This window comes from Culex quinquefasciatus, chromosome 2 (assembly GCF_015732765.1).
Source record: "Culex quinquefasciatus strain JHB chromosome 2, VPISU_Cqui_1.0_pri_paternal, whole genome shotgun sequence".
Taxonomy (NCBI): Eukaryota; Metazoa; Arthropoda; class Insecta; order Diptera; family Culicidae; genus Culex; species Culex quinquefasciatus.
In genome coordinates, this window is record NC_051862.1 from 48,053,993 (window position 1) to 48,072,518 (window position 18,526).

Consider the following 18,526-nt stretch of genomic DNA (forward strand, 5'->3'; position numbering starts at 1 on the left):
CAGCCCTATTTTGGATAGGACCACCCTAATCGCTAAACAAAAAAATACGGTCCTTATTATTTGTGCCAAGGAACTCCCATGCCAAATTTGAGCCAAATCGGAGCATTTTCGATCTGGATCCTGCTTGTATGACGTGGTATCGCCTTTGAATAATATTTTTGAATGGTTTCAAAAGGAATACCTCGATAACCAAGATCTAGTTGATCTTTTCGATCAATTTATAGAAATTACCTTTATTAAAAAAAAGAAAATAAAAAGAAAGCAAATTAAAATCTCTCCTCCCCTAACTTAAGAACCGGTCCGTCCGCGCGTAAGTAAACAACAAAATATCGCTACGCAGACAGCAAGCTATTAGCAATGTGCTGGTGCTGTTGACTATCCCTCTATGTAGACAGCGCGGGGCAACCCCGCCGTATCGTATTGGATTGTTGTATGGCCCGTAGCCAGGCCGAGCATTTAGTCAACCGAGCGACAGCATCTGGACATTTTAGCGACTCCGCTAATGCTGCGTACAGGCAAAGTAGAACACCATCAGCTATTTTCAATCGCGTTTCGGTAGTGATGCTAGAACGACGTACGTAGAGTTCGTGGGTCACACCGCCCAGCTCAATCGTCGAGGTCGTCAGAATTAATGACGATTTTTTGGTGCTTCCTTAAAACAAAGTCTGAGTAGTGACTCAAAACTAAGTAAAACCAGCTCAAAATGGATTTAAACTTCAAGTGTCCACTCTGTGAGACGTACTTCGACGCGCAGGATGACCTCCAGGATCACGTGAAGGCAGCGCATACGTCCTACTACTACGATACCTATCTGGTGCCGCCGATGATCATCGGTCTCCCGGATCCCGTGGGGGTCGTGGCACCTGTCACGGTCATCACAACCGAACCGGTGAGTTGAACCACCAACTGCTCCAGTGATCTTCAACCGAACCTAAGTCGTCTTCTTGTTGACCAACAGGTCGGTAGCCCGGATGTCATCATCGAACCCGTGGTGGTGGACGATGGATGTGATTGCTGCGGGTGCTGTTCGTGTTGTTCCGATCAACCCGTGGCCGCCGGTTCCGCGGTGGATGGTGGCGATGGATGCTGTGACTGTTGTGGCGGAACGGACGCTGGAGGTGGTGGCGACTGTGGGGATTGTGACTGCGATTGTGACTGTGTGATTATGTAGGAAGGAAGAATCGTGTCGTGCCAGATGTTAACCCTTTTTTGTACAGGATCGTTGTTTGGAATGTTGCTTTTGTTGATACTAACGCCATTAGTTGTTAATGTAAGCTCGCAAGGTATTGAATCCCAGTATATTAATACTCAGCGTTGTGAGACGTGTTATTTACATTATTTGATAAAAAGTATTTATTGACTAATAAGTTTAAAGCAATAATAGCATGTAGTTTCATATCTCTCGTATGACTTCCGATTCAATATAAACTATTTTTGAACCTCTACCAAATTCGTCATTCCATCATTCATCATTTCCGTTTTTGGGGTAACGCAATCAAAATTATGATAAGAAGCAATTTTGGTGCGTCAAGGTCTGCGATGTTTGATATGAGTCAACTATTAGATTGTTCGCCTAGCTCTATGTAGATGTTTTAATCTTTTAAATTTTGTAATTGATTGTTACAAAATAAGTTGAAACAATCTAGTAATTATCCAGGTTTTCATATACTTTTTTGTTCTTTTTTTTCATTTGGATGAAACTTTATTTTCTCAAGTCCCCCCTTCAAAATTGGCCCGAAAAATCGGGGAGCAAAAAAAATTTTTTACAATAAACTTCAAAATTTCAATGAAAATTCAAGGGCAACCAGCTGAAATCAAATTAAAATACATTCTCCTGCGTTTAAAATCATTTTTAGCATGTTTGGGTTTATTAAAAAATCTTAAGATTTTTTGAAAATTTTCGATGCAAAATCTTTTTTTTTCGATACAATTTTTGTTTTTGTCAGATCTTAGATTTTTTGAAAACTAATGATTGCAAAACAACTGAACTAGTGTAAAATGCACTTTAAAACACTTTTTTCATTTAAATGTGAAGATTATGGCTTGTTATTTAAATTTTTATATTTTTTTATTTTTTTGCCCCCCCCCCCTTGACCTCGACCAGGGCCGAAGGACAAAAACTTTTTTAAATATTTGCATCGGCCTAAGAACTCATTTTTATGTAAAACGATTAAAAACTCGCCTGAAAATAATTTCCGGTGACATTTTTTGATGTTTTTGAAAAAGAAAACAGAATTGACAAGACAACATTTTACTATTGATCAACTATGGTCCTTTTAGAACAAGCTGTCAAATAAGACCCTCTGTCAAAAAACGCGTAATACTTTTAACAACCCCGATTTAGCCTATTCAGCCCGGATTTTTTTTCAAAATATCTATTTTCGTTATTGATGAAAAATGGTTTCTTATTACCATACGAAAATTATTGGCTAACTTTGGAAATTTTGATTTTCGCGTCATATATGACCCATTAGGGTGTAATATGGTTCCACGTAAAAAAATAAAGTTGTCCAAATTTAGTGAGCACAAAAACGTTTCAGTTCCGTTTGGGGTCCTAAGGGAGCGTTCTTTTATTACGTAACGCAGTAGGGGGGGAGGGGGGGTCGGAGACCGTGTTACGCTCCATACAAAATTTTTAAAATTTGTATGGACATTTTGTTACGAGGAGGGGGGGAGGGGGTCTAAAAGTCCGATTTTTCGCGTTACGTAATAAAAGAACGCTCCCTAAACAACTGTTTGGGAACGATTGGTTTAGTCCTCACTTTGCGCAAAGCGTTTCTAGTTTTTTTTTATTTTTTTTTATTTTGATGTTTACAGGGTTGTTACGGAAAAGTCGAGAAAAAATCCGCGCCAGATCCGCGCCGATCCCAAAACCCAATCCGCGCGAAATCCGCGCCATATAAAAAAAATCGCGACAAACAAAGAAGAGAGTAACATAATGAATGAAATTTTAAACGAAAAAAGAATAATACAGAAGGCATTTGGATCAGTACCGTTGATCAGTTTTGGATTCATATTCCACCTGTACCAAATGGAACCATTTTTGCCATTTCTGAAACAATATTAGCATTTTTTGCAACACATATCGTTGCTTTAAAAACAAATTCAGGAAAAAAAATAAATTCGAAAATTTAAAAAAATTAAAACTATAAAATAAACCACCAAATTATAAAATCTAGGCATCCGACTTTCAATGTTAAAATATGAAATATTTGTGAAATTTTCCGATCTTTTCGAAAATCAATATTTTCAAAATTTTCATATTAGGACTAACATTTCAAAAGGGCTAAACATTCAATATTACGCCCTTTTAAAATGATAGTCTTGATTTGAAAATTTTGAAAATATTGTTTTCGAAAAGATCGGAAAATTTCTCAAATATTTCATATTTAACATTGAAAATCGGCTGAGATATCGACATTGAAAAATGGTGGACTGTTTTGGTGAGACTTAGAAAACATCAATTTTCCTGTTTTTAAACCTTTGCATTGCAATATCTCAGCAAATAAAGGTCGTATCAACAAAGTCTGAATAAGCAAAATATAAAGAATTTTCTCATCTTTTCAAAAATATTTTTGTCAAAAGTGGGTTAACAAAAAAAAAATAAAAACTTCGACTATTTTCAAAAAGTCACCTAAATACGGATTTAACTCGAAAACGGTACACTTTATCAAAATTTCACTAAAGTACTTTTTGATTGCAAATTTGATTTTACATCGAAAAATGAAGTTGAAAATTTTTTTCAAAAATTTATAACTCGATCAACGTTTTTTTGCACAACCGGGAAATTTCTGAAAAGTTGGCATTTTATGTCTTCTAAAACATATTAAAAAATAAATAAAAATAAAAATAGTGTCTTTTTGCAAATCTAGTTTTAGTGATAAAAAGTTAAATAATAAAATCACCATTTTTTTTTTAAACGTGTATTATTTTTTACCAGTGTAGTCCGTATCCATACCTATAACTTTGCCGAAGACACCAAATCGATGGAAAAATTCCTTCAAAAGATACAGATTTTTGAATTTTCATATATCATTTTTGTATGGACAGCTGCCAAATTTGTATGGAAAATTATATGGACAAACTAATGATACAAAATGGCTTCTTTGGGCATACCGAAGGCACCAAAAAAGTTTCAGTCGGATTAAAAAATACAAAAAATAAAATTGAAGAAAAAAGACCGATTTCGTAGAGAATTGCACAATATTTAAAAAACTAATAATTAAAAAAAACTTTGATTAAAACTTTTACCAGCCTTATCTGCAATTTATAAATTTTTAAATATGTTCAAAGCGTAATTTTTTTTTCCATTTTTTCATTCAGAACGAAAAACCATTGTTTTTTTTATATTAAAGTTATTCGAAAATCAAGCTTTATACATAGTTGTGGTAACCATAATCACACAAAAGTTTAAGGAATCAAACATTTGGAAGCAACATTTAAAATGACTGAATTATTTAGTTTAAGATTCAAAAATATTTACTGCAAAAAAAAACTAACTGGGTGAAAGTCATTTCAAAAGTGTACAAAACATTTCAAAATTTTTCAAGAGTTAGAAAATAATTTTCAAGCAAGGATGCTTGGGATTCCCGACTTTCTAAAAAAAAAAATCACAAATACCCGACTTTTTCCTGTTTTTTTGCAGGATTTTGAAGAATTCCCCACTTTTTTTTCTACTTTCCCCGATTTCCCGACTTGAGTGGCCACCCTGTTAGTTGGGATAAAATTAAGATCGATAATTCGAAACCAGTGATGGTCGTGTTTAAAATTATACCCGGTTGACATTACTCGAAAACTAAATTCATACTAATTAAGTTCCGATAATAACGCAATTCCCACTGGGAATTCTAAATCTTGTAGTAGTGCATCGACTCATTACACAGCTATTTACACACGCGCACATGTCTTAATTAATTGACAACCCAGTTCCAGTACAGTCGCAACGCGCTCGTCTCAAGTCAGTTCATCTCGCTGTCGCTATCGCGTTTCAGTTCATTAAAAAAAATACCAATTGCACTGTAGGTGAGTTGATGCTGCAACGTTGAAGTAAGCAAATGGAGCGCGTCTTTCAGTGTCCTCTGTGTGAGGAATGTTTCGAGTCCAAAATTTGCCTGGAAAACCATCTTGGAGATGTTCACAAACGGTCAAATCTTGCGGAATTGATTGCCGCTACATATGCAGGTGAATCCGAGCCCGGGTCGGTGATAACTTCGCAACCGGTAAGCAAAAGTGAGAAGATTTTTTGAGGAAAAGTTTAAATTCAAACAGGTAACAAATTTAAAGGTTGCCACCAACTTACCAAACTGTGATAGTCAAATCGAGATCAGCCAGAAAGTCACTTCCGAAAACGACCAAGACGACTTCGATTGCTGTGGATGCTGCTTTGGAGATGGCGGCGAGGGCAATGCTGAAGACTGTCAGTCGACCGGTCAGCAAGATGGAGGTGGATGGTTGTCTAGCGGAGAAGCCGATGGTGGAGGAGGTTCTTGTGATTAGTTTTAGAAATTTAGATCGTTCTGAATTATGAACTAGTTCTCAAATTTTCCATCAACAAAAAACAACATTGTTTTAACATTTTATAAGTGTTCGATTATTGCCAGACTTGTGTGTGTATGTGTGTTTAATATATGTGTAAACTAGTAAATGTTAAATATATATCCAATAAACATCAGTCCTTTTCCGCACTGCCGAAAAATCGTCCATCCTCCCACGAACTCTCTCGCTCTCTAAACAATATATAATAAATATTTTGATCCACACAATAAAGGGGTGGGGTTAAGAATGCATAATAAAATTTAAATCCCGCGAATCTCGCGCATTCGTGTAACAGCGTAAAACAAAAACCCGGAAAGCATGCACTGTTTCTGGTGTGGGTGCTCACTTCAACTTCCACAGCGGATCCAGATCTTTGAAGGGGTCGTTAATGGCCTCTTCCTTTTCGGCCGTGGCCGTCGCCTGCACCGACTTCATCTGGTACGAGGTCATGATGCCTCCTTGGAAGAAAAAAACCACAAGTTCTTGAAATTTGCTGAGGAAAACGAAAATAGGATGTACTTACGTTTGTTCAGAATACTGTGACCGTTGGCGAGCACAATCTGGTACGACAGCTGGATGTGGCTCGGATCCCGGAGGGCACCCTTCCGCTGGCAGCACATGCGGTACCAAATGTCCACAATATCTGAAAAAAAAGCTGGTTGATCAATTTTATCCAAACAAAAATTGCAAGCAACTTGCACTCACTTATCAAAATGGGCTTCCTCGTCTGGGTCGCCAAAATGGCCGCCACCGCAACCGCCAGCAGGCTCGACCGATCGCTCCCGTTCAAACAGTTCACGATCAACGGTTTCAGCTGCTGATTCTGGCCCTGGTTCTGCTGCCGGTACGCACCGATCACGTTCTGCGCGATCCCCAGCAAATACTCGGCCGCCCCAGCCTGCCGAGGCCACAGCTTGTTCTGCAGCAGCGACACGTTCAGGATCACGTCCGAACCGAGCATCGTGACGCGCAGCGCCCGCTCGATGCAGTGCGTCAGGTCAAACTGCTTGATCAGCGTGACGGACACGTCGCCGTAGCTCAGCTCCTGGTTCGGCTCCGTCGGCCAGAAGGTGTCCAGGATCTGTGGGAAATGCGAAATTTTAGCAAATTATGTCAAGATTTGTAGCGATTTCTAGAACAAACCTCCGTTGGGGTGTGCAAACAAACGACGAGATTGGACTTTTGGGACCAGATCATGTTCCAGAAGTCATTCACGGTGTTCTGCAGCGGTGTCTGGGCCAAAATCATCTGGGGACAGCCAAAGCCGAGGTCCTGCAAAAAAAAGTTCAGGAAACTCACTAAGAATGAAAGACTAATAGATTTCGTAACAACTCAAGTAGTAGCGATACAACAATTTAAAACCCGTAGAACAAATGCTGGCTCTTCTACAAACACCAGGAAGGAAATCACTTACCGATGATTTTTCCTTTTCAAACTGGAAAATCGTGACATGTATAAATAGAAGAAAGCTGTAAATGTATAGAAGACCCAAGCAGCCAAAAGACTCAAGAGCAGCACAAGAACTCCCCAAGAAAGCCACATCACAAAAATCCGAACCGTGGCAGGACAAAACTCTACTCAAGAACTCTTTCAAACTCCTGAAGTCCCAGCTACTTGGAGAGAAACCCCTTTCAGCGATTTTCGATTTGTTGCGAATCAAAACAATACCTTCTACAATCTACCCATTTTCCACATTGTCGCGCTTCTTTTTCAAGCCATGTCAACTCTGTCCCGCGTTACCGGCGTTAGTCAAAAAATTACAAGCCGATTCCACAGGCGACCATGTAGGCCACATCGGGTCATCATGATGACGAAACCAAGCCAAGGCGAAGGTAAGAAAATAGAACCAAGCCACATACAAGCTTTAACTTTTTTTTTTGTTCAATACCGAGAACAATGTTTGGAGAAACAAAACTTAAAAAAATGCTAGGTTTTTTCGTCATAAAAGCTATTCGGAAATTAAGTAGAGTAGTTTTCTCCGGATTGTGTCACGTTCCCCAGAAAACCATTCCCCCGAATACCATTCCCCAGAAATCAATTCCCCAGAATGAACCAATTCCCCAGAATGAACCGTTCCCCAGAAAACCATTCCCCAGAATGTACCGTTCCCCAGAAATATTTATCGTGGTGATTATAATTATTTCCAAAATTTAAAAAAATATCCAAAATTTTCCAAATTTTCCAAATTTTCCAAATTTTCCAATTTTTTCAAATTTCCAAAATATTCAAAATTTCCAAAATTTCCAAAATTTCCAAAATTCCCAAAATTTCCAAAATTTCCAAAATTTCCAAATAAAAAAACCAAATTTCCATAATTTCAAATTTTCAAAAAACAAAAAAAAATAAATTTGAAAATTTCTTTTCTCTTTAGTTTTGATTTTTAAATTCCAAACTTTTTGATTTTTTTTGAGAATTTTGAAAATGTTTTAAATTTGACTTTTTGACTTACCATTGACAAATTATGATCATAATATTTAGATCGAAAAATCTCGAACGTGATGCGAGAAATAAAGATTGAAATATTACGCTCGAGTGCAATAATCACCACGTTAACTTGTGTCAGCAGTTATTACAAGGCTAGAAAGTTTTCCCTTCTTTAAGGAAAGGAAAACTTAACTGACTGATACAAGTTGAATTTTACCTTTAAGGGTGGATTTTCATGGATTTTTCGATGACCGACATCGAAAACGGCTTTCGATGCTCGTGGTCATATTTTGCCGAAAACTCATTTTTATCAATCAGGTTAAATCGCAAAATGGTTTGGATTGATATTTTATGGTAGTATAAGCACAAACAAACACATACCCATCGCCGGAAAGTTGCGAAAATGCGATTTTCCGACTTTTCATTTTCGATGCACGAGCATCTTTAGACGACTGACATCGAAAGCATACTCACGACCATGCTTTGCTAAAATGTCCGTGCATTGAAACTCGATGCTCGTTCAGTGCCTTTTTGCTACCTCAGCGGCACCCTAGACACAAACCTAAATAACGCTTTGAAACGCTTGGTACGGGATGGGAATGAAACTTGACGAAACAAATCTATCTGTCAAACCAGACCTTGTCAACAATCAAAACAGCTGATTTTGCATGGTGAAATGGTGGACATTGTTTTGCAGGAGGAATCCATCCACCGGTGGTTGGATTTCGGAGCATTGTTTTACCGGAGGAATCCGTCCACCGGTGGTCGGATTTCAGGGCATTGTTTTGCAGGAGGAATCCGTTCACCAGTGGACGGATCGCCTGGCCAAGTTGACAAGAGGAACTTGTCCACCGGTGGTTGGATTTCGGTGCATTGTTTTGCAGGAGGAATCCGTCCACCGGTGGACGAATTTCAGGGCATTGTTTTGCAGGAGGAATTCGTCCACCGGTGGACGGATTGCCTGGCCAAGTTGACAAGAGGAACTTGTCCACCGGTGGTTGGATTTCGGGGCATTGTTTTGCAGGAGGAATCCGTCCACCGGTGGCCGGATTTCTGGGCATTGTTTTGCAGGAGGATGCCGTGCACCGTGCCGTGCCGTGGACGGATTGCTTGCCTAAATTTTGCTTAAATTTCTTAAATTCCAAAATTTCTAAAAAAAAAAAATAAAATTTTCTTAAACTTATAAATTTACAAAGTTTTTTAAAATTTCAAAGTATTCTAAAATTTCAAAGTTTTCTAAAATTTTAAAGTTTTCTAAAAATTTTATAATTTCTAAAATATAAAAAAAATATATAATATGTCTTTACTTACTTTAATTTCTTCAATTCCTTTAATTTCTTAATATTTATAATTACCTAAATATCTTAAATTTCTTAAATTTTTAAAATTTGTTAAAAAAAATTAAATTTCTAAAATTTCTAAAATTTCTAAAATTTCTAAAATTTCTAAAGTTTCTAAAATTTCTAAAATTTCGAAAATTTCTAAAATTTCTAAAATTTCTAAAATTTCTAAAATTTCTAAAATTTCTAAAATTTCTAAAATTTCTAAAATTTCTAAAATTTCTAAAATTTCTAAAATTTCTAAAATTTCTAAAATTTCTAAAATTTCTAAAATTTCTGAAATTTCTAAAATTTCTAAAATTTCTAAAATTTCTAAAATTTCTATAATTTCTAAAATTTATAAAATTTCTTAATTTTTCAAAAATTTCTAAAATTTCATTTATTCTTTTAATTCCTTAAATTTATTTATTCTTTTAATTTCTTAAATTTCCTCAATTTTCTAAATCACTAAATTATTTCTTTAATTTCTCATATTTCTTGAATTATTTTTTAATTTCTAAAATTTGTTAAATTACTTAATTTTTTGAAATTCCTGAAATTTTTCCAATTTTTAGTCCACTCTATAGAGAATTTGCAGCTAAGCTAAAAGACACATGTCGCCACCAATGAATAAATAGCGTAAACCTATGATTTTTTTTGAAAAAATGTGTTTTTTCCTTCATAATCAACATTTTTATTAAACTTATGCCGGATTCGGATGAGAAAAAATATTTCCAACAATTTGGTGTACAACTTTCCAAAATTTGTTTGATTTTTCTATGAGTAAACTGTAAATTTAGAAAAAGATAGTAATTTGGACTATTTGGTAAGAAAGTCTGTCAAAAATCAATAAAAATTGTTGAATATACGTAAACACATCTGTTATCAATTATAAAACTGTTTATTTCATTGATATAAACGGGAAAATAATTTTAAGTGTCCCAAAACATGTTTTTTTTTTAGAAAAAGTCAAATATTTCTGCGCGCCCAAAAAATGTTCTCGTCTTTTGCAACCAGTTTCATTAAGATTGATGCAGGGAACCATGAGAAATAAGCAATTTTGTTCTTCAATCCAGCAGAAAGAAACACGATTTTTGGCAAGTAACCTCATTTTGGCGCCACCTACATTTGAAACACAGTCGCGCTGCAAAACCTCAGTTATCTCTCATCTTTTTTGCATGATTTTTCGCAACGAACATGAGGCAAAAGGTTTTATTTAATTAAATTATGCGCTAGTCTAATCATGCGCCTTTTTGAAAAAGATTTATTGAACAACATCAGCTTATTTCAAAAGTTGTTCTGTAGTTCCGATCGGCACGCAATGCTGCTTTGTTTAGTTAAATTATTCGCTAGTCTAATCATACGCCTTTTTGAAAAAGATTTATTGAACAACATCAGCTTATTTCAAAAGTTGTTCTGGAATTCCAATCGCCACGCAATGCTGCTTTGTTTACGTTTGAATCTGTCATCTGTCCATCCTTCGTTAACTTGCATGCAAGTGTTCCTTATTCCGGAAAGTCGATTTTGGGGTTGTGTCTAAGCTAAATGAAGTAACGCAAGCCACGAGCATCGAGTTGGTTCGATGCTCGTGCTCTCGATGTCGTTGCACAATCCATGAAAATCCAGCCTAAGGGTGGATTTTCATGGATTTTTCGATGTCCGACATCGAAAGCGGCTTTCGATGCTCGTAGTCGAATTTTGTTGCAAACTTAATTTTTTCAAAGAGATAATGTTCAAAGATATTTTATATTAATGTAAAATGACTGTACAAGTAATAAAACATACCACTCATTGCCGGAAAGTCGCGAAAATACGATTTTACGACTTTTCATTTTCGATGCACGAGCATTTTAAACCGACCGACATCGAAAGCATACTCACGACCATGCTTTGCTAAAATGTCAGTGCATCGAAACACGATGCTTGTCCGCGCCGCTTTGTTGCCATCGCTGCACCCCGGACACAAACCAGAATAACGCTTGGTAACTAGCGGGAACATGTTGGAAATGAAACTGAACGAAACGAAAAAATCTGACTGATCTGTCAAAACAGCTGATTTTGTTGCCATCGCAATTTCAACCAAAAATCAAAACAATGTTGGAAAAAATGTTTAAAGCTGGATAACGAGGAAGGAAAAAGACGGTATTGGCCAGATACAAGGTGGATCGAAGAAGGTTTCGATCTACAATTGGCCAGAAGAACGACTTCGAGAAGAAGCGGCGATCCGCTGACCGTGAAGGCCAGTTTCAGAGCGGGCAAGACAAGTGTACCGACACTTGTGCATCGTTGGAGTTGGAAACCCTCACTGCGGCGGCTTTGCGATGAGACCACGTCCGGCTGGACCCGTTTCTGGTGCACAACGTGCTGCAGGTGCTCAATGAAATGTCCACGAGTGGCAAGACTGGAGATCCAGTAGATGAGTTCCGGCACAACGCCCCACAAAAACAGGTTATTGGTGTTCCAAAGGAAAATGGCAGCGGCGACGGCCACGCCGAAGGAGTCGGTGAGTTCCTGGGAGTTAAAAGCGGGGTCCATCGGTTAAATGGCGCTGCAGAAGCGGAAAAGTCACGGTGGAAAGATTGAAAAATTTATGAGAAAAAACCAAATCAGTTGTCCTGTCGCAAATAAAAATGTTGATCAGTTTTAAAACGTCTCGCCTCCACATAATGTAATAATTTTGATTTCAAATGTATTGGAAAGTTGCAAAGACGATTTGAATTTGCTAGATAAAATAAATTATATGATTTTCAAGATATTATTTTGTTTAAATGGATCAAAATTATTGACATAACTTATTGCTAAAATCCCCCTCTCTCCCTCGTGGACAATTTCCACACAAAACGAATATTTTTAGTATGGAACGTGGATTATCGCTCAAAGGGAGTGGGGAGGAGGGGGCCCCCTCAAGGTGTCCAAGTAGTTTATGGAGTGTCCCCTTGTATTTCGGAATTTCTAGATGTTTTTCAATTTTCTTATTTGAAATTATAAAATTCCTTAAATTTCTTGAACCTAATTGATTTATTTTCTAAAAAATTCTTGAAATTTTTGAATTTTAATTTCACGATTTTTTTTGAGTTTCTTAATTTCATAAATTTCTTGAATTTCTTGAATTTCTTGAATTTCTCGAATTTCTTGAATTTCTTGAGTTTCTTAAACTTCTTAAACTTATTAAATTTCAAGAATTTCTTAAATTTTTCGAATTTCTTGAATTTATTTAATTTCTTGAATTTCTTGATTTTTTTGAATTTTTTGAATTTCATGAATTTTAGAGCTTCTTAAATTTCTAGAATGACTTGATTTGTTTAGTTTCATTAATTCCCTAAATTTGAAAAATAAAATTCTCAGATTTCTTGAATTTCTTGAATTTTTAGAGCTTCCTAAATTTCTAGAATGACTTGATTTTTTTATTTTCATGAATGATTTAAAATTCTTAAATTTCTTGAATTTCTAAAAATTTTAAAATTTCTTAAATTTCTTAAATTTTCTAAATTACTTAAATTTCTTTAATTTCTTAAATTTCTTTAATTTCTTAAATTTCTTAAATTTCTTAATTTTTTTTGAATTTCTTAAATTTCTTAAATTTCTTGAATTTCTTGGATGAGCTATATTTTGCAAATTCCGTAACTTGTCATATTCCGGGTTTCACCGGAGTCCCGGGAACCGGTCCCAAAGTAGTCAGATCGGCCCAAAAGTGGTTTTGGTGATCATAGATGAGCTCGATTTTGAAAAAGATGAACTTTGACACCAATATTGCCATGATAGAAATAGTTTTATTTCTGACCGTCCCTTAACCTGTTCCCCCGGGGTAGGGAACCTGTCCACTCAATTCGGAACATCCCCGTTGGTTCAAAATCCATGGTCAGCACTGTCTGTGGGTAAAACAAAGATCGTAACATGAAAAATTGTGTTTTTCCATGATTTCTGTTAACAAAATTGTGCGGGACCTAAAAATGGCAATTTTTGTCTCTGTTTGACCCAGTGACCCACCGGAATATCTCCGGCCACCGGAACATTTCCGGGTTCTATGGGTCATTTTTGGATAATTGACATTCTAACGAGTCCAACTAACAAAGAAGTATGCAAATTTGTTTGAGTTTTCACTGAATTATTGTCATTTTCGTGATTCCAGTTTCACCCATAGGACGCTAGTCTACTCATACGACCATTTGAAAAAGATTTATTGAGCAACATCAGCTTATTTCAAAAGTTGTGCTGGAATTCCGACCGCCACGCAAATGCTGCTTTGTTTACGTTTGAATATGTCATTTTCCATCCTTCGTTAACTTGCATGCAAGTGTTCCTTATTCCGGAAAGTCGGTTTTGGGTGTGTGTCCAAGCTAAATGAAGTAACGCAAGCCATGAGCATCGAGTTGGTTCGATGCTCGTGCTCTCGATGTCGTTGCATAGTCCATGAAAATCCAGCCTAAAAGGGAGGAGGAGAGTTTTCCCTTCTTTAAGGAAGGGAAAAATTATAGCCTTGTTATTATAACTGCTGACACGGGTTTAATTTTCCCTTCTTTAAGTAAGGAAAAAAATACTTGACCACTCGAACAATTTTTTAAATTTGGTATCACTAGTCAAGAGAGTTTTTCCTTATGGAAACCAGAAAGAATACAAGAAAAAAAAACTTTAAAGCGAAAATTCAACTTCTATTAGCAGATATCACAAGTCAAGACAGTTTTCCCTTCTTTAAAGAAGGTGAAATTCAACTTGTGTCAGGAGACCTTAATAGAAAAATTAGTCAGTTATTGTAAGTCAAGAGAGTTTTCTTCTTCCAAAAATGATAAATTAAATTTTGTCACCTTACATCAAATTTAGAAAATTTAAATCTTGGATTTGGTTTTCGGCTTTCAGTCATTTAGCAGTGAAAACAATGTATTGTTTCAATTTCCGACGTTTCGGCAAATTTATTGCCTTTTTCAAGGATTCTAAAAAATATTTTTTTTTTTTTTTGTTTTTAACTATTAGTGCTTGTTTTAGGTGGGAAAATACTGTTGGTTACTTACAAAAACGGTTTGTTTTCTTGTTATTTTTGGGGTTTTGGGTAAATTGATAACTGTCTTTTGTTGTTGTTCCTCAGTCTTAGTTGGCTGTAATTTTAAGGGTTTGCACAAAGGGGGTGTTAAAATTGAGCAATGTTTCAAGTGGTTCTAAGGGCACTTACTGCATAGCAGCACATATTATGCTGGTAGCTGCTGGTTTCGGTTTCGAAAAACTTTTGTGTTGCACTATCCACGAAACGGTCAATTTCAATCGAACGGAGCTTAATGGCGGTTTGTTCACCAAAAAGCGTCAAAGGCATGGCTAGAATTTGGGTCATTTTGTGTACTAAATGTGGGTCAAATGTGGGAGAAGGGAGGGAATACTATTCTTGTTCTGTTTCACCCGGTGTTACTGTGTTGGGTTTTCTGTGTTTATAGTTTTTAGTTTTAAGTGTGTGTAGTAATCCTGCGTAGATAATACTCAGGCCCTCTGTATCTGTACGTTTGTTTACGGTATGGTTATTGTTCGTGATATGGCACATCTCTAGGATTGGTAGAGCTGTACCACGGTTGTGTTGGTCTAAGATTCTTACTTTTTTCGTGTCGAAAGAATGTTGTTTTGCGATGCTGTGCTCGAGCAAAGCTGTTTTCTGCCTCAGCTCGGCTATCTTGTAGTCGTCAGTGGTGTGTCCCGCCTGTAGCAGCTCGTCCAACCGTTTTATGTCGCTTCTGTGGCTCGACATCCTCGTTTTCAGCTGCGTTGTTGTCATCCCGATGTACGAACTCTCACATTCGTTGCATGGGATAGCATAGATGACGTTGGTGTGGTTCTCCGTGGGCACCTTGTCCTTCATGTTGCTGAAGAAGCTTGAGCCCACAGTGTTGGTGTTGCGGAAAGCTAACCGTACCTCCGGGTAGTCCTGCTTGAGTGTTTTGGCTATAGTTTGTGACAAGGTTGGGATGTTTGGTATGGATCGGTAGCAGATGTTTGTCTGCTGGTAGCTCGGTTCGGCTTGTTGCGTTTGTTGTTGTTGTTGTTGGTTGCCGTTGCTGGAACGGTTACATAGCTGGCAGTTGATGAGTCGACGCCGAAGGGGTTTTGGGTAATGATTGATTTCTAGCTCCCTGTCCACGATCTTCATTTTTTCCCGAGTGTTTAAGTTGGTAGACAGTTTGTCTACACGTTGTATGAAGTTCATAGCTGTATTGACCTTCTGGCTCGTGGTGTGGCAGGAGAAGAAGTCCAGAAAACGACCACTCGAAATTGGCTTTCGGTACCATTCCGTCCGGATCTGTTGGGCTTCGGTGCGGACCAATACCATGTCCAGATACGGCAGTCTCCTGTTTTCTTCTAGCTCGTAGGTGAATTGGATGTGTTGGCTGTAGCTATTGAATGAGTCTTGGACGTGTTTCAACTTGTTCAGGGGAAGCGCTACGATCAGGTCGTCGACGTACTTCTTGAGCACTGGTGGTTGAAAATCGAGCTTTTGACGACGGCGTGCATCAGATTCTCCATGACGAGATCGGCTAGTGGGGACGACAGGGGGTTACCCATGGCAGTTCCAAAAATTTGTGAATAGAACTTTCCCTCGAATGTGAAGTAGCATGATTTCATGATGAACTCGATGATTTCCAACATGATTTCCAGGTTTATGTTGGTGTGTTTCTGTATGTCACTCCAGTTGAACGTGACGTCGCGTCGAACAAGTTCGAAGGGAATGCACGTGAAAAGAGAAACAACGTCCAGGGATACCAACACATAGTCAGCTGGGAGGGTGATGCCGTTGATGTAGTCACAGAAGCTGTAGGAGTCCCTTATGTTGTAGGTGCTTTGCAGTGAGCTCTGCAGTATCTGTCCAACGAACTTTGAGAGAGTGTAGGTGGGTGCTGTCATGTTTGGAACTACTGGTCGTAGTGGTAATCCAGCTTTGTGAGCTTTGGGTTGCCCGTAGATTCTTGGGCACAAAGCTTTTCTGGACATTAGCTCATTCTCTAACCGATCGTTTATGGCATCTAGTCGTTTCAAACGCTTAACAATCTCGTTGTTCTTGCTCTGGATACTTGATGTTGGGTCGCGATTGGCCGTGGCGTATGTCTTGGTGTCCGAGAGTAGAGCTAGCATCTTAGACTTGTAGTCGTTGCCGTTCATAATCACGGTTTTATTGCCCTTGTCAGCTTTTAGTACGACAAGCTCTTTGTGCGTTCGCAGAAACTCTCTCGTGGCTTTCGCACTCGTTTTGAGAAATTGTGCTAATGGTGTGGGTGGCTGCGGGTTGTTGATAAACTGGTGCAGGTAGTTCTGTATGTTGTTGGTAATCTTGCACCTGTTTGTGTTTTGCACGGCAATAGTGGCTGGGTCAGCAACTTTGCGGCGGGGCGTTATCTGCATTGGTTTGTCTTTGGTGTGCAAGATGTTTTCAACATCGGCCAGAAGATGGAAAAACGGGATTTGCTCAATGGAGTGCGGTGGGAGGGCGAATTTTGGACCAAGGCTGAGGGAATGAACTTCATACAACGTGTAGACAAACTGTCTACCAACTTAAACACTCGGGAAAAAATGAAGATCGTGGACAGGGAGCTAGAAATCAATCATTACCCAAAACCCCTTCGGCGTCGACTCATCAACTGCCAGCTATGTAACCGTTCCAGCAACGGCAACCAACAACAACAACAACAAACGCAACAAGCCGAACCGAGCCACCAGCAGACAAACATCTGCTACCGATCCATACCAAACATCCCAACCTTGTCACAAACTATAGCCAAAACACTCAAGCAGGACTACCCGGAGGTACGGTTAGCTTTCCGCAACACCAACACTGTGGGCTCAAGCTTCTTCAGCAACATGAAGGACAAGAAACGAAACGAAACTATTGGCACTACGCCCCCCGGGGCATGGCCTTCCTCTAACGTGGGATTTCTGCTCCAGCGCCTCTGACGAGACAGGAGAAACCGGGACCGACGTTTTACTTCACCATCCGATAGAAGCTCAGTGGATAAGGCGGGAATCGAACCCGCGTCTCATAGCATCATCGGGATCGGCAGCCGAAGCCGCTACCCCTGCGCCACGAGACCCACCGAAGGACAAGGTGCCCACGGAGAACCACACCAACGTCATCTATGCTATCCCATGCAACGAATGTGAGAGTTCGTACATCGGGATGACAACAACGCAGCTGAAAACGAGGATGTCGAGCCACAGAAGCGACATAAAACGGTTGGACGAGCTGCTACAGGCGGGACACACCACTGACGACTACAAGATAGCCGAGCTGAGGCAGAAAACAGCTTTGCTCGAGCACAGCATCGCAAAACAACATTCTTTCGACACGAAAAAAGTAAGAATCTTAGACCAACACAACCGTGGTACAGCTCTACCAATCCTAGAGATGTGCCATATCACGAACAATAACCATACCGTAAACAAACGTACAGATACAGAGGGCCTGAGTATTATCTACGCAGGATTACTACACACACTTAAAACTAAAAACTATAAACACAGAAAACCCAACACAGTAACACCGGGTGAAACAGAACAAGAATAGTATTCCCTCCCTTCTCCCACATTTGACCCACATTTAGTACACAAAATGACCCAAATTCTAGCCATGCCTTTGACGCTTTTTGGTGAACAAACCGCCATTAAGCTCCGTTCGATTGAAATTGACCGTTTCGTGGATAGTGCAACACAAAAGTTTTTTCGAAACCGAAACCAGCAGCTACCAGCATAATATGTGCTGCTATGCAGTAAGTGCCCTTAGAACCACTTGAAACATTGCTCAATTTTAACACCCCCTTTGTGCAAACCCTTAAAATTACAGCCAACTAAGACTGAGGAACAACAACAAAAGACAGTTATCAATTTACCCAAAACCCCAAAAATAACAAGAAAACAAACCGTTTTTGTAAGTAACCAACAGTATTTTCCCACCTAAAACAAGCACTAATAGTTAAAAACAAAAAAAAAAAAAAAATATTTTTTAGAATCCTTGAAAAAGGCAATAAATTTGCCGAAACGTCGGAAATTGAAACAATACATTGTTTTCACTGCTAAATGACTGAAAGCCGAAAACCAAATCCAAAATTGTAGAGTAACAGTCGAGAGCATAACTACTGAAAATTTAAATCATCATGCAAAATGAGCAATATGCCAAAGACACCCATAATCATATTTTAATTTTAACAAACATTTTTCTTCTTAGCAAAATAAAAATAGCATTCACGGAAAACAAGAAATGAAAAGAAACTGCAATTTATTCGGCA

At 38.2% G+C, this 18,526-nt stretch overlaps 4 protein-coding genes and 2 long non-coding RNA genes across 6 annotated transcripts in view; 4 read left to right on the forward strand and 2 right to left on the reverse strand.

The window, feature by feature from the left end:
* The first annotated feature begins 331 nt into the window (after positions 1–331).
* LOC6044280 lies at positions 332–1,381 on the forward strand. The gene is made up of 2 exons (XM_038258209.1): positions 332–889; positions 959–1,381. The coding sequence occupies exons 1-2, from the start codon at positions 704–706 to the stop codon at positions 1,169–1,171; spliced, it is 399 nt and encodes a 132-aa protein (XP_038114137.1). The 5' UTR covers positions 332–703; the 3' UTR covers positions 1,172–1,381.
* Positions 1,382–4,927: 3,546 nt separating this feature from the next.
* LOC119765909 lies at positions 4,928–5,665 on the forward strand. Its single transcript, XM_038250109.1, has 2 exons — positions 4,928–5,219; positions 5,284–5,665. The coding sequence occupies exons 1-2, from the start codon at positions 5,055–5,057 to the stop codon at positions 5,494–5,496; spliced, it is 378 nt and encodes a 125-aa protein (XP_038106037.1). The 5' UTR covers positions 4,928–5,054; the 3' UTR covers positions 5,497–5,665.
* Positions 5,567–18,526, reverse strand: part of LOC6044281 (tyrosine-protein phosphatase non-receptor type 23) — a 40,059-nt gene continuing 27,099 nt past the window's right edge. Inside the window, exons 6-9 of the mRNA XM_038250107.1 lie at positions 6,679–6,807; positions 6,241–6,616; positions 6,059–6,178; positions 5,567–5,993 (exon numbers count right to left, since the gene is read on the reverse strand). Of these exons, the coding sequence (XP_038106035.1) occupies positions 5,878–5,993; positions 6,059–6,178; positions 6,241–6,616; positions 6,679–6,807 (741 nt within the window). The 3' untranslated portion in view covers positions 5,567–5,877. The remainder of the gene's footprint in view (positions 5,994–6,058; positions 6,179–6,240; positions 6,617–6,678; positions 6,808–18,526) is intronic.
* LOC119765910 lies at positions 12,990–14,493 on the reverse strand. The gene is made up of 3 exons (XR_005276924.1): positions 14,443–14,493; positions 14,285–14,368; positions 12,990–14,206 (listed from the first exon to the last, which is right to left on the reverse strand). It is a non-coding gene; the product is annotated as an uncharacterized LOC119765910 (long non-coding RNA).
* LOC119765907 lies at positions 16,769–17,941 on the forward strand. Its single transcript, XM_038250108.1, has 2 exons — positions 16,769–17,111; positions 17,344–17,941. Exons 1-2 carry the CDS (start codon positions 16,818–16,820, stop codon positions 17,806–17,808), a joined length of 759 nt encoding a protein of 252 aa, XP_038106036.1. The 5' UTR covers positions 16,769–16,817; the 3' UTR covers positions 17,809–17,941.
* On the forward strand, positions 17,959–18,383 carry LOC119765911. The gene is made up of 3 exons (XR_005276925.1): positions 17,959–18,010; positions 18,085–18,168; positions 18,248–18,383. It is a non-coding gene; the product is annotated as an uncharacterized LOC119765911 (long non-coding RNA).

Excerpts from the sequence above, each read along its gene's own strand:
- LOC6044280 (XM_038258209.1), top strand. The coding sequence starts at position 704 with ATGGATTTAAACTTCAAGTGTCCACTCTGTGAGACGTACTTCGACGCG. Across the intron at positions 890-958 it reads CGGTCATCACAACCGAACCG|GTCGGTAGCCCGGATGTCAT; the intron begins GTGAGTTGAACC and ends GTTGACCAACAG.
- LOC119765909 (XM_038250109.1), top strand. The coding sequence starts at position 5,055 with ATGGAGCGCGTCTTTCAGTGTCCTCTGTGTGAGGAATGTTTCGAGTCC. Across the intron at positions 5,220-5,283 it reads CGGTGATAACTTCGCAACCG|GTTGCCACCAACTTACCAAA; the intron begins GTAAGCAAAAGT and ends ACAAATTTAAAG.
- LOC119765907 (XM_038250108.1), top strand. The coding sequence starts at position 16,818 with ATGAAGATCGTGGACAGGGAGCTAGAAATCAATCATTACCCAAAACCC. Across the intron at positions 17,112-17,343 it reads GCTTCTTCAGCAACATGAAG|GACAAGGTGCCCACGGAGAA; the intron begins GACAAGAAACGA and ends GACCCACCGAAG.